We start from the raw sequence: 14,506 nt of genomic DNA on the forward strand, positions 1-14,506 counted from the left end.
GGTCACCTGCTGGTTCTTTTGATGTAAGGCACGAACTGCCAGTTAAAATGTCTGCAATGAAAAGGTGTTAAAACTTCGCACCCAAGTTGATATTTTTTTAAAAGATAAACAGTTTATCCTGTCTTCGAGTGCATCATCCCTGTTTAACAGCTTTTATTCCGTTCAACCACTCATTCACATTAGGATAAACAATCCACGAAAATAGTAGAATAAGTGAAACTTTTTTTTTGGCAAAACGTCCATGTTTCAAGTATAAACGATCCCGTAAGAAAATTGAAGTTCACCCTGCGTAAAAATGAAGCGCGTTTAAGCGTTTAAAAATATAACCGCCGTAATATTAACCCTTTCAGTACCTTTTGTTTTGCAATAAAACGTGCCAACGCAGCCTGCACGGAAAGAATCCAAATCACTGGGAAATGTCAAATTTTAGAAGTTGAGAGTAGTTTGACAGAAATCATTTGGCGCAAGAAATTGTTATTACTTAAAAAAAATCGGTTATTGATCGGGTCTTACTACTGCAATGGTCGTACATTGGCAATTAACAGTCCGTGCTTCTAGATTATATCAGAGGAATATGCATGATGAAATCTTGTCAAGTTAATCTAAGTGATGCAACGTGTAGTTGCATTTTGTCAGGTTAGTTCGGTGGGAGATTACTAAAGGGCTGTGTTTGCTCTGGTTGTCTGGACGATGGCGCTGTGAGCTGACTCCTCTTTCGTAGGTTTCACGCTTCGCTAGGACTACTCCTCAGGCTCCTGCCTCTCACTCTCGCTTCGCTGGCGGGGGAAGGTTGGGGGAGTTGTGAAGGGAGAGAGCGAGAGAGAGGATTGCTTGTCAATAAACAAAACGCTTTTAGATCATAGCAAGGTCGCTCCCAGCTCTGAGCAAGCTCGTTCTCTCGAGTCCCAGCCCTGCAACGAGGGCGGGACTTGGGAGGAGCCCCGTCATTTTGGCCAATTGCATCGAGCTCTCTTTTTAAAATTCCCTGTCCATCACTCAGTTTCCTCTTCGTCAGCCTCCTTCGCCATATTGGGTAACTGAAAAAAAGCCAGTTTTTTTCCGCCTTACTAGAGTCAGTTTTGACGAGATACGTTGTAAACGGTTGTTGTTGGCGTTTTTGTTTTGGTTCTGTGCTTTGCAGCATTCGAAAGAATTGCACGACATTGCTAAATCGTGCAGCTTTGCATTTTTTTTACTGTCTATTGGGTCTGGACGGTTTGCAGCGAGAGGGGGTACGAAGGGAAAAAATGTCAAACGTACGCATTTCTAATGGTAGTCCTTCGCTGGAGATAATGGCAGCTCAGCTAACAGGGCACCCAAAACCTTCTGCCTGCAGAAGCCTCTTCGGTCCCGTAGACCACGACGTGTTAAACCGGGATTTACAGAAGAAACGGAAGGAAATTCACGACCAGGACAGGGGGAGGTGGAATTACGACTTCGAGAGGGACAAGCCGCTGGATGGCAATTACAAATGGGAAGCCGTGGATCGTGAGGATGTGCCTGATTTTTACTGGCGTCCTCTCAGGGAGCAAGTGTCATCAGCGGATTGCAGTGTTGATATGAACGGGAACCATACGATAGTTTACATAGGAACTCTGGTTCAGGGAAATTCAGGGGACACACATTTAGCGAACCCAGAGCAAAAGGACCCGGTTAAAGAGACAGCTGAACACTTCACAGACTCAAAAGAGCAATGCAGTAGTCCCCGAAAACGAGCTGCGTCAGTTGGTAAGTGACAAAGATGTATTCTGTTGGAAGCTGCAGGATCCATTTTCAAACGGATCTTCTCTGACCTTTTTATACACGTACAAAAATCATTCAACCAGTGATTTTCTTGTATTTCTCACAGTCCTGCTTTAAAATCCTGCAGTTCTTGGTTTGTCCTAGGGTAATCTCGAATTCCTCTATGTTTGAAAAGGGGTACTGCAATTTCAGGGGCCTTTATAGAAAGATGAAGCAAACGGCTTTTTTTTTGCTTCAACGATTCTGTTTGATATGTGGTTGACTAATGCCGACAAGCATGGGGCAAGTCGGAACAGAAATGACCTCGAAATTTATTGACATCCTGATTTCAAGTTTTCAATTTTTAACATCTTTTATAATTGTAGATGGCATTCCAGATGCAAAAAGATTCAATATGAAGACAGAGACAGACTGGTCAGCAAATTCTCCCAGTGTGGGTGCATTAGAGAAAACGCCGAAAAAAACGATTTCTCGTGGACATCAAACATAAAAGCCACAAGGTAGTTTTATTTACTGCCCTTTTTCTGTGGGCGACTCCTCTCATTCCTTCTAAAAGTTTGAAGTTTAAGGTATAGTATAGGTAGAAGTTATGAGAACATCTTGCATTGACCAATCGGCCTTTTTGTCGCGGGTTGAGGATTTGAAATTACACTGCATTTCAATGTCACTGGTATTTCTTTAGTTCGAAAACGACACGTATGCACAGGTGATTATTTCCAGCTGGTTTTCAAATAACAATGTGTACACGAGCGTCCTGCATAGGTATGGAAACGTCGTAGTGACATAAATTACTTTCCTACCGAATAATGTACAGTTTATTGCCAAATTGTTGTCATTAACAGAAAGATACCGAGGATTGACACTGAAAATCTAGTTCCACAAGGAGTGTGGAACCACAAGAACATTTGTTTGTAAGCCCAACTTCCCCTGTGAGAATAATCACATTTAAGACCTGACCAAAGAAGTATGATATTCTTTATCTCAGCAGCCATAAAATAACACCTTGAGCAAGCGTCCAGAGAAGTATAATGTCTGAAATAACTTAAGTATGTTACTTAATGCCTTTACATTCCTTTCACAGCCCTGGTATGATTTCTGCTTTGATTGGGTAACGTGTTATAGTGCTGCACTTTAGACTAAATACACAAGAAAGTGGTGGATGGGGTAGATGTGGGAAGAGGGATGTGTGAGTGGGGGAAGGAAACTCTAAGTGGCTAGCCACAGTAAACTGAATTGATGGTAGTTTCAGTGGACAAGATGCCCGCATTCAGTCCTCACTTACAACTATTGTTAAACCAGTGCGTTGAAAATAAAATCCACAAATAGTAGTCAAATGTTGCAGACGCTATGTTTTTTTTCCAGTCCGTTGCAGATAGAACTATATGACATTTCATTCACTTGGCACTAAATTTGTTTTTAAACATCTCATTCAATCAGTTACAGATGCTGAAATATTCGCAATTTGTTTCGAGTCGAATATTGTTAAGTATTTTAATTGATTGATTTCCGATCCAAACTCTTCACTAAAAATCTGTTGTCGCAGGTAGATGTTGCCAAATGCTACACCTTGTTTCTTTCCTCTCCAACTGCTTTACAATAAGAGCAAATCAATTTGCTTTAAAAAGGCCCTTGAACGTTATAATGTCAACTATTTTTGCTAATCCGATAATACTTATTAATGCATTGAAATGTTTCAACTCCCCAATTAAACGTGATTTCGTGTGTTTTGCAGTAAACTTCTGCCATGCTGCCCGAAATAGATTCCTTGTGGATCACTTGAAGGCAGGGCAATATATAACAAACGGCTAAATAGATTTTAAGTCTGAAGGGGAAACGTATCGTATTATTACAGTATCCTGATGATTGGTGGGAGTACAGAAGTGTAATACTGCTCGCGGTGTTGCTTGCTTCAGTCACCGGTTGCTTAAGCTTTTTTTTGCCAGCTGCGTCCGATATAGCTGGCTTGAAGTGAACAGCGTGGCTGTGCCAAATAGGATCTAAATAATTAAAACAATTAAACAAATATACATATACTTCGTTTTAATCGATATTTGTATTTTCTTTGCAGATACGAAGATCCTCTTTTTCCTTGTTCATCTATGGCAGTGCTACATGAAACGAGGATGACCTCCTCCGAGACACATATCGTTACCTCTCCCAGTGAGAGCCCAAGCACTGAACTCGAGTGAACACTAAACCGCCCATTTTAGAGTGGATATAGGCTGTGCAATTAGGTTCTTCCTTATCACTTGGCTGATTTTACTACCTGTGTATATAGGTTTTTTTTTGTAGCACATAAACCAGTTTGGTGGGGGGAAGGGGAGGAGGATGGAAACTTGTTAAAGTTCGGAGTTTAGAAAACATGACTTGAATAGCTGCGGTGTAGTTTTCCAATGCAGTTTCGAAACTGCCAAGCTACAATACCTGTGTATTGTATGTTTAAAAAAAATAAAAAAAATCTAATGTACCTGTGTACATAACTTTGTAAAGACACTGAGAAATTATACTAACTTATTTATGTTATAAAGAATTGATGTTTTTTTTGGATTCTAGAAGATAATTTTCCGTTAAGCCAAAGTGGCATTTTTCATGTGCATTTGTAAATGCTTTAATGTAGATTTTCCCCTTCCATTTTTGCCTGTCATAATATAAGGCTATGCTTGAAAGAGAACGCGTCCTGAGCCAGACTTGTACTCTGCCTTAATATTGGTTATATTTCTCATTTTTGTTTTGTAACGTGTGAAGTGATGCTGATTTTTGTTTCGCATCATGAAATGAAAATAAAGAAATGTACAATATGTTTGTGTATGATTCACAATTGGAGTGGGTGCAGCTGTTTCACGTGTTGCAAGAACCAGTCAACATTATCTCGAGTAGCTTGGTCTATAGAGTGATTGAATATTTAATTCATTCAATACTTAAATGGTTGTTAACGTCCTAGCTTTTTAATAGATTTTGTTAAAGCGAACTCTGCCATGTGAAGGATTATAAAATACTAAATATTCCACCCTTTCATAAAATTACTATCCTACCTTCTTCCACCCTAAAGCGATTACTTCTGATACTTACATTTATGCTTTTTTTAAAAAAAACTATCATCTTGGGTGTGATTTTGTAGGAAGGAGGTGGGGTGGTGTTGACAACACTTTGCCTGACAGTAGCTCACTACCCCCCCCCCCCCACCCCCCAAAGGCATAACAAGCTTAAGTGCCTTCGACTCACTTAAAGAATGATCTCCAGAAATGTAGGGCTTTTAAAAAAAATATAAAAAGCATCCTTAAGATGAGAAACAAAAGCAGAAAGGACGCGCGGAAGTGGCAATAATCAGTGTTAAAGCGGGTTCGAGCTGCGGGCGCGCGTCCATGATTGACAGCTCGGCAGCTCGAGGAGAAAAAGCACGCCACGGTAATTGACCAATGAGAGAGCGAGCTGAACGGACGTCAGCGCGCGCCTCGACTCTGCCGTCCGCGCTTTCATTTCAACTTGGGGCTCCGCCCCTAACCCACCGTCTCATTGGTTAATGACCCGAAAGACGAGGGGAACGGTTGGAGCGGGCCAAATTCTATTGGAGGAAAATATGCCAATCTTTATGTCACCGAGCTCTTAAGCGCGCGCACGCAGCTTGCCCAACTTTTTGAATTCATATTTAAAACGACAATAACCGTTTTCCAAAGTCTTTTCTTTTAAAACTGCGCCAAAAATTTTAGGAAGCTACATTTTCCAATGTTTTTTTTACAACGGTTAGACCGAAATGGCACATTGTATCGTTCACAGCTCGAGCCCAGAAACTGATGAACGCACAAATAGTCCTGTCAGTGCAGTCGGATCGGCATCAGTTGATAATGTTTTAAAAGTAGAGCGTTTTAAAGAGACGCGTTTCAATTGACGAAATGGGAATAAAAATATAATTTTCTCGCGAGTGCACTGTGGACCGAATCCTTTAGTGATGTTGCAGTGCGACAGGTTACACCAGCTCTGTGCGCCCCTTAAGCTCCTTCATACTTCTCCTGCTGCCATTGACTTTAAGCGAATTGCCAATATTTTAAAAAATCTGACGACCGGTCACTTCTCCTCGATGTCATTTAGAAGCAGGGACGCTGGTAAGTAGTTTGCTGTCATTTTGGAAGGTAGAAAAGCAAAGGAAAAACGATCAATATGAAAAAGGTTGATCTTAACAAACCGGAGGGGAAAAAAAAGATTATAATGTTAACCAAGATAACTTATGGGAGCCGGGTTTAACTGGCAACAAGCACGGTACAGCGAACTGATGGAGACCTTATGTTATATTTCATCTATTTAAAACCTCCAGTGTAGGCCTCAGCAATTCAATCTTTGTAAAAACGTCTTTTTTATGGTTTACATATTTTTAAGGGTACTGGTTCCCCAGAAACTACATGTTGGACAGATGTGGAAAACATTGAATGTATTGAGATTAGCCGTGTTGGGGTACTTTCCACTCCAAATTTAACTTTACCCCTTTATTTAAGCAGTTTTAATCAATCTGACAAACATGGTTATTTTCATAAGCACTCGTTAACATTTGCTAGCTGATGCATTTTGCTGAAATATTTAAGTGATATTAAAGTTGTGTTGTCCCGTGTGGTAGAGGGGAAATTAGATACATTACAAACGACATGACAAAATGCTACATTTTGGGTACATTAGATGACATTGACCTTTTCAGCACGTTTAGGTGTCTTTTTACTTTTCTTCAAGTGCAATCTGTTCTTACCAGAAAGCAACATAGATGAGGTGTTAATTCACACCCCCATCCTCCAAAGCATCACAGATCTGACAATTCATTAAAAGTTTGTGAAAGATTTGCTCAATTATTCGAAAAAGTGTAAACATATAATTACAACACACTTTTACAGATTTCTAAATCAATCGTAAATAACCAATGATGACTATTTTGAATGTTGTTGACGGACACCTTAGGGGAAAAAGTATAGAGCATTTTTAAAAAAGAGCTTGCGACAGTGAAGCAGATTGTGTCTTAATCAGCAAGTTATGTCGATTCTGATCTAATTTTTACCCATTGCTGTTGATTAATTACAAAATAGCACATTGACTAAATTGGATAATATACCATCTGGATCGGCATTAAATCACAGCATATCATCAGCCCCCAGTAAAATATCCTCCACATTGTCCTCTATCTCTCTCTCCAGGAGTCACTAATATGCCTTTAAACTACGGACATAGTATATATAAAACTCTCACGTTTTTGATAGTAAGAAGCCATGTGTTAAGATCCGATTTTAGTTTATATGCCCTTTGCCTGATAGAGATTTTTCCTGCACAAATTTATTTTGCATACAGTAGGAGAGATCTTTTATGAAAATCCATTGCCGTTCTTCAAAGACATAGAAGAATTTAATGTTATCTGGAAAGTAGCTAAAATATTTAGAAAAAAAGTAAATTATTGCCAAGATCTGAATTATAGAACCCGAGTGGATATATGGCCGATGAAATTTCAGGCAATTATCGTGAATAGTGAAGAGTGCGAGGGCAGACTGGTAAAGGTTGATGGGTATATTAAGATTGGATATAAACCATAAAAACAATATGGTCAATATGTGTATGGTCAATGGATGAACAATTTAATCTACACAAAAGACAAAAATGGACTGAATTGATGACTGTTGGAGGCTGGAAGCACAGAAGGATGGATGAGCAATATTGAGAATGAATGTCTGGACTTCGTAGGGAAAAAAATTGGCAAAGTACTATAATGCCTGTAAGTTTATTGTATAGTGATCTGGAAAGACGAATAACTAAGCACACACATTATTCTAGTTAGGGTTAGATTTAAAACATAACGTTGTGCACTTAGAAATCGTTTCTCATGTACGTATTTTCGTGGTCTTTTGTATATCCCCCTTCGGTAAACAATATATTTTGACAATGATCCATATTTTGTGTCTACATAAAATGATTGCATTAAAATCGGTTAACATTTCTAAACAAGTAATTCTAAATACCTTCTTATTTTGGAATAATACACAAAATAGACGTCAGGTTTACGAACATGTGGAAATAATATAGTGCAGTTATCATCTTTCAGATATGTACACCTTCTATCTGGAAGTGCGTGTGTTGCTGGGTCAGCAGAGAGTTTACATTTTTAATTTGCTATTGGATCATCGCAAACAGAATGAAGAGCGGGGTTGGGAGAAATTCCTTCAAATAACGAAACGATTTTGGTAAAGGATATTCTATTATGAAAACTCAGTCAACAAGTCCAAAACACTTCAGAATTAATTAGTACCAGATTAATCTAAATTTCTATTTTTAATTTGCTGAACAGGCTAAACATAAATATTTTAAAATCCATGTAATTTTTACCACGGTTCCTCCATATGTAAGACATAGAACTACTTTTTTTATAAATTATATTCTTCCAACAGTTTTAAAGTGACAAAGTAATACATGTAAAACCACATTATCACCATAAACTGGGTGTTAGATAAGTTACTGGCTTTGCCCATTTTTTATTTCAATACCAAAACAATATTTTTTAAAGTGGAGGAAAATTCTGGAGATTTGAAAGATGTTTCAGATTAAGAATATGATGAACATAATCTTTTTTTATAATCAATAATAATTTCGAATATCATAATGCTTATTCTCTGATTGAGTTTATTGTATTGATCTTGAAACTGCATTATCAGCAGTATTTACTTAACGTTCACAGATGAGTCAGTCTTAATCATTCTTTATGTCACTGAATCCAACAGAATCCTCTTTTATATGATATACGCAGGAATACTTCATGTTTAACAGTTAATGCTGATAAGGTTATGTTAATCGCGCAAATACTTCTAGAATGTCATCAATTAAAAATTCTCCTTTAAATGAATCACGCCTTAATCCCACACTAGATGCCATGATTATTTTAAAAAATTACGAATTGTTATGCAGGGGTTAATATAATTATCCATACACAGTTATTGATCGGCGGTCGATTTTAGTACATTTTGTGAAACAGCCATTATTTCACGAAAATATTTTGCTGGATTTTCATTTTTTTTTAATCAATAAGACAATTTTTGTTTTTAATTAATCCAAAAGCCTCTTTCTAAAAGTTGTTGATCCTTTCTGTAAACCCCCATGGTTATATTGCTGTTGAAGGGGCTGCCAGCTAAATATTTGGCTATTGGAAACAAATCGAGTCAGTTTCACAATGTCAAGTGACAGATGAGAAATCATTAGACATCACCACCGTTGCACTTCACCGAATTCATGTTTGTTTAAACAAACGTCAACGGCAGAAACTGTTGAATGACCTGCTTGGCGCCCTTCAGTGGATTATTATTTCGATGACAAGAGCCATCAAGTACTTACTTCCCTGACGAATAGTTCCAAATGAACACGACGTTAATCCAAGAACCGAGATTTAAAAAAAATTCTTCGAAAGAATTAACAGTGACTAATTCTGGAATCGAGAACTGCTGATTACGTTTCCTTCCGAGTCTTCTATTTACTGAGTTACTGTGACTTTCGCGTTTTTCTCCGAAATTGAACGACTGTCAGTTCCACAGATATTTCCCAAATGCCTCCACACTACTGTTCAACATTTGAAGAACCTACATTCGGAAAAAAAAGCCCCTCTACAAAAAATGTCAAATCAGCCCTTTCCCTCAAATGATGAATTAGTAGGTGGTAATGAACCATTTTCCCTGTGAAATATCTGCTTCATTCAGAAACTCGAAATACTATATTTCCTCCCAATATTTTCCCACAATAAATATTTGTGGGTGATTTTCTGTGTGTTTTCCGTTAGTTCATGAAGAAATATACTGTTTTCCCTTTAGTTCGGGAAGTAATTGCGCAACAGAATTGCGTCAAAAATGCTGGGCAGGATTGAGACATAAGGAAAAGGGAAAGTGGTCTAATTGAAGATAACGTTGTCATTCCAAGAGTGTAGTAGAGGCGCTCTCTTGACAGTAGACGGTCTATCCATTGCAGGCAACTGTGCTCCGAGCAAACTGCTTGATTATTAGGAGACGGTTACTGAATTTCACATAGGAATGATGGCAAGAGCAGCATCCCTGGACTCATGACCTTCTCTCTGCTATAAGAAGCTGTGGACGGTTGCGCCCTAATATATCTAGAACTAAAAGCCGGTTCCTTAAGTTCTCTTTTTCATTTCTGATTCACTGTAATTTTTCACGGAAAAAATGTTACACAACAGGGTACTCGATCTTTTTTTATTTTCAACACCGAGAAAAATGCTTATTTTACAGTTGATATGAAACTAAAGCAGTAGTTGGAATGTGCAAATTAACAATGCACTCTTTCGAGAATGATTGCACGCGAAATAGGAATTGTTCAAGCTTCGCAAACAGTTAACTTGTGTAAATGTTAAAAGATCAGTGGATACGGCTGCAGAGGGCGTATTTGAAAAGTTCTCAGTAGCGATCTGAGTAACTAATTACTAACAGTCCAGCTCACTTAACTTGCTCCATCTTTTGGACTATGCCTCTTACAATCATTTAACACTCTTTCATTTTTTCACTATTTTGCATATATGCATAATAGCTGATATAATAACAACACCGTATTCGCATGAATCTAACATCAGAGGGTCCATGAATTTCTGTCCCAGCTTTTCATGCAGGAGGAAGAACTCCATAGAAATCCAGACACAATTAAAGAACACCCATTATCTCGCACCAGTCATTATTATCTGAAAGGGCTTTGGGCAAAGACTGCTCCTTCACACATCCTTGCTGTCTTCTGGAGATATCCAGGTGTACTTGCTTTATATTTGCCCAAACCTGCTGTAGAGCACTATACTTCTAGCTGGCAGCATGTCAGTATCCATGAGGAAGGGATCATTACCCTTATCAATAAGCAGAAGGGTGGGAGGGAGAACTTCAGGAATTGGAGACCCCATCTCCTAAGATCATGTCCAAGGCCCTCACCAACCAGGTCAAGTCTGCTCTGGGATGGTTGATCCACCCGGACCAAACCTGTGCTTTACCCAGCAGGAAAATCTTTGACAGCCTTGTGTTGCTCAGGGATACCATTGCCTACATTCAGGACAGAGGGCTGAATATGTGCCTGGTCAGGTTGACCCAAGAGAAGGCCTTTGATAGGATATCGCACATGTACATGATGGACGTATTCTCCAAAATGGGTTTTGAGGAGGGAATCAGGAATTGGATCCAACTGTTCTGCACAGATATCTGTAGTGCAGTGCCCATCAACTCCGCAAAGAAAGACTACTTGCTAAGCCACAACATTTACATCAGTGCTTTTATCCATTGCACTTTAACAAACAGAAAATGATTTTTCTTTGTCCGGTTGCATGTTCAAATTTGCAGCTTAATCATTGATTCTTTCAGCTACTGTGCTCCTCGACAGACTGACATTTGCAAGAGCTTTGCATTTATCATGATGCTCTATTTCTGGAGCTTTTATGGATTCAGTTCTTTGAAAAAGTGCAAATAATTTTGTGGACATAGCTTTTCATGAGCGATCCACAGTGCTCAATTTAAGATCAGCACCACTTTCATGACGAGCATTAGCGAACATTGATTGCTGCTTTCACAGCTACTGTGCTAATTCAGAAACTTTATCTTTCCTTAAGTTACTAGTGTATTTATTGTACTTCTCGCCTCGGTTTCCTGCTTAGTGCCTTTGAATGCGTTTTGCATGAGGGCAGTGCAGGCTGGGCCAACATTTATTGCCCATCACTAATTATCCTTGAACAGAGTGGCTTGCCAGACTATTTCACAAGGCAGATAATGAATCAACCACATTGCTATGTGTCTCATGTTCTGTATAGACCAGATCCAGTAAACAGGGCAAGCACAGTAGTGTAGCAGTCAGTGTAATGCTTTTACAGCGCCAGCGACCTGGGTTCAATTCCGGCCACTGTCTGTAAGGAGTTTGTATGTTCTCCCCGTGTCTGCGTGAGTTTCCCCTGGGTGCTCCGGTTTCCTCCCACATTCCAAAGACATATGGGTTAGGAAGTTGTGGGCATGCTATGTTGGTGCCGGAAGCATGGCAACACTTGTGGGCTGCCCCCAGAACACTTTACGCAAAAGATGTATTTCACTGTGTGTTTCGATGTACATGTGACTAATAAAGAAATCTTATCTTATCAGTTCAAATCCATGGGTGGGAAATGGATAGCTTCCCTATCAAGTTCTGGAGTCAGGTAGGGTTGTCCACTCTCCCCTGTCTTGTTTGTGTGTTGCATAGAACCCTTTGCTGAATCCATCAGGAAGGACAAGAGCATAAGGGCAGTGATATTGCCAGGCAATTGAGGCACCCAGATCAAAATGTCCCTGTACATGGATGACGTTGCCATCTTCTGCTTGAATCCATGGTCAGTTCGCAGATTGATCAGCATCTGTGACCAGTTTGAGTTGGCATCGAGGGCCAGAGTCAACCGTTGTAAGAGATAGGCCATGCTCTTTGTCAACTGGCTCGACTGATCCAATGTTCCCCTTCACCATCAGGTCTGACTACATGAAGGTGCAGGGGATTTGGTTTGGAGGGGCTGAGGCATGTAACAAGAATTGGTTGGAGCAGATTGGAAAGGTCAAACAAAAATTGGGACTGTGGAAACGATGCTTTCTCTCAAGAACTTGGTCATCAGGTGGTCTTGTGCTCTTGGGGCTGTTGTACTTGGCTCTGGTGTGGCCCGTCTTCCGGTTCATCTGGTTATCCAAGATAGAATGAGTCGGATAGGTCACAATGCACAGTCCCCAGAGAATGGGAGGAAAAGTGTACCCAATATTGCCCTCATCCTGATGACCACCTTTGTGTGTGGTTGCATCAGGTGTGTGTGGAACCAAAGTATATGGGCACCAGCAGTCACAATATGCTGAGGTTCTACCTGTCCCTGGTGTTGTGGAGGATAGGTCTGGCTCCATTGCCACGCAATGTCCCTGTCAACTTGATGTTGCTACACTACCTGTCCTTTGTGGAAAAATTTTTCCAGGCAAACACCTTTGATAAGTCCATCAGGCAATGGTCAGCACAGAACTGCGGGACAGGGACTCTATGGATACTGTGTGGTGGTTCCCTGAGCAAACTGTGCAAATCATCTGGCAGAATGCCTCATCATCAGAACTTACCAACAAGCACTAAGACTTTGCTTCGCTGGCAGTGAGAGGGGCCCTCCCAGTCAGATCCTTCCTGTACAGTCAAAATATCATCCCCAGTGCACGCTGCCCTTGGGACAGCTGCAGTGGAGAGGATATGTCACCCACCTCCTTGCAGACTGTGGATTTGCTGAGAGGGTGTGGAGATGGAAGCAAGGATCCTTGTTTTGGTTCATCCCAAGCAGCTGCGTAACAGAGGTCTCTCTGATATATGGGCTGTTCCCAGGGTCACACACCAAGACAGATACCAAGTGCTGCCGGAAGATCATCAATTCGGTGAAAGATGCCTTTAGGTCTGCCCGAAACTTGTTGGACTTCCAGCACACGAGATGTCCAAAAGCGAATGTTGCCAACTGGCACGTTCCTGGCTGCATGGGTATGTGCTGAGGGATGCACTGAAGTTTAGTGCAGTCAATGCAAAGGCTCTGTGGGGAAAGACCACAGCCTAGGGTCTTTCCCCTGCTGGACATGGAGGGGCTGAGTTGGGTGGAGAAGCCCCTCAAACATTGAAAGTGTGTATCACCCCAGTGGGCTTTGAGGGGCAATGGTTTCCATAAAAAAAGTGTTACCACTACTGAATGTATTGATCTCATGAATAAAGTTTATTTTTGAAATTTAAAAAAGTTGACAAAAATCTGCTCAATCATGTTAGTCTTGCAGTTAGGAGAGCTATGACGCGTTTTGGATAACCAACGTGGAGAGGATTGGAAATACATCAGGAACAACAACTAGAGGATATAATGAACATGTTCACTATAAACATTACAACAAAATTCTGCTACCATTCATTGTGAATATCAGCAATTTGGCTGGGAGAAGGCGGGTCCAAATGCCAAATTTACAAGTTTGCTGATGATGCAAAACTAGGTGAGAATGTGAGTAAAACTTGAGGATGTAAAGAAGCTTCAAGGGGATACAGATAAACTAAGTAAGTGAGTGGGTAAGAAAATGACATTGAAATATAATGTGCGAATATAATTTTGTTTTGGTTCACAAAACAAAAAAGTAGAATACTTTTCAAATGATGGTAGATTGAGAAGTGTTGATGCTCAAAGAGACCTCGGTGTCCTTGTACAGAAGTCACTGAAAGCTAACATATAGATATAGGAAGCAATTAGAAAGGCTAATGGTTTTGCCCTTTGTTTTCAGAGAATTTGTGTACAGGAGTAAAAATGCCTTACTCCAATGATATAAGGCCTTGGTGAGCTCACACCTGAAATATTTTATGCAGTTCTGTTCTCCTTATTCAAGAAAGGATATATCTGCCATAGATGGAGAGCAACAAAGAGTCATCACAGTGGTCCCTAGGATGGTGGATTTGCCTTATGAAGACAGATTGGGTAAATCTGGCTTGTATCTCTGATTCAGGGTTGGAGAAAATGAGAGGTGATTGCATTGAAACTTAAAAAATTTCTGCAGCACTCGACAAGGGGGATGCTGCTCCTGGCTTAGGAATCTGGAACCCAACAAGGGATATGCCATATAAGACCCAGATGAGAAGAAACTTCTTCATTTAGGTTTTTGTGAATATTTGGTATTTGCTGTCATTATTGGAATATTGGAGGGCTACAGAGGCTCAGTCATTGAGTTCATTAAGAACAGAGATTGATAGATTTCTGGATATTGAGGAAATCAGAGTA

The 14,506-nt window shown here is 40.0% G+C and overlaps 2 protein-coding genes across 5 annotated transcripts in view; both read left to right on the forward strand.

Annotated features, from left to right (window-relative positions):
• Positions 1–1,009: 1,009 nt before the first annotated feature.
• Positions 1,010–4,589, forward strand: cdkn1bb (cyclin-dependent kinase inhibitor 1Bb). The gene is made up of 3 exons (XM_052030837.1): positions 1,010–1,728; positions 2,109–2,243; positions 3,812–4,589. The coding sequence occupies exons 1-2, from the start codon at positions 1,248–1,250 to the stop codon at positions 2,231–2,233; spliced, it is 606 nt and encodes a 201-aa protein (XP_051886797.1). The 5' UTR covers positions 1,010–1,247; the 3' UTR covers positions 2,234–2,243; positions 3,812–4,589.
• A 906-nt stretch (positions 4,590–5,495) lies between these two features.
• The window catches only part of LOC127578465 (uncharacterized), an 81,425-nt gene continuing 72,414 nt past the window's right edge, over positions 5,496–14,506 (forward strand). For all 4 annotated transcript variants that reach the window (XR_007957523.1, XM_052030528.1, XM_052030529.1 and 1 more), the window contains exon 1: positions 5,496–5,843. The gene's annotated coding sequence lies outside the window, so the exon portion shown is untranslated. The remainder of the gene's footprint in view (positions 5,844–14,506) is intronic.

This window comes from Pristis pectinata, chromosome 15 (assembly GCF_009764475.1).
Source record: "Pristis pectinata isolate sPriPec2 chromosome 15, sPriPec2.1.pri, whole genome shotgun sequence".
Classification (NCBI taxonomy): Eukaryota; Metazoa; Chordata; class Chondrichthyes; order Rhinopristiformes; family Pristidae; genus Pristis; species Pristis pectinata.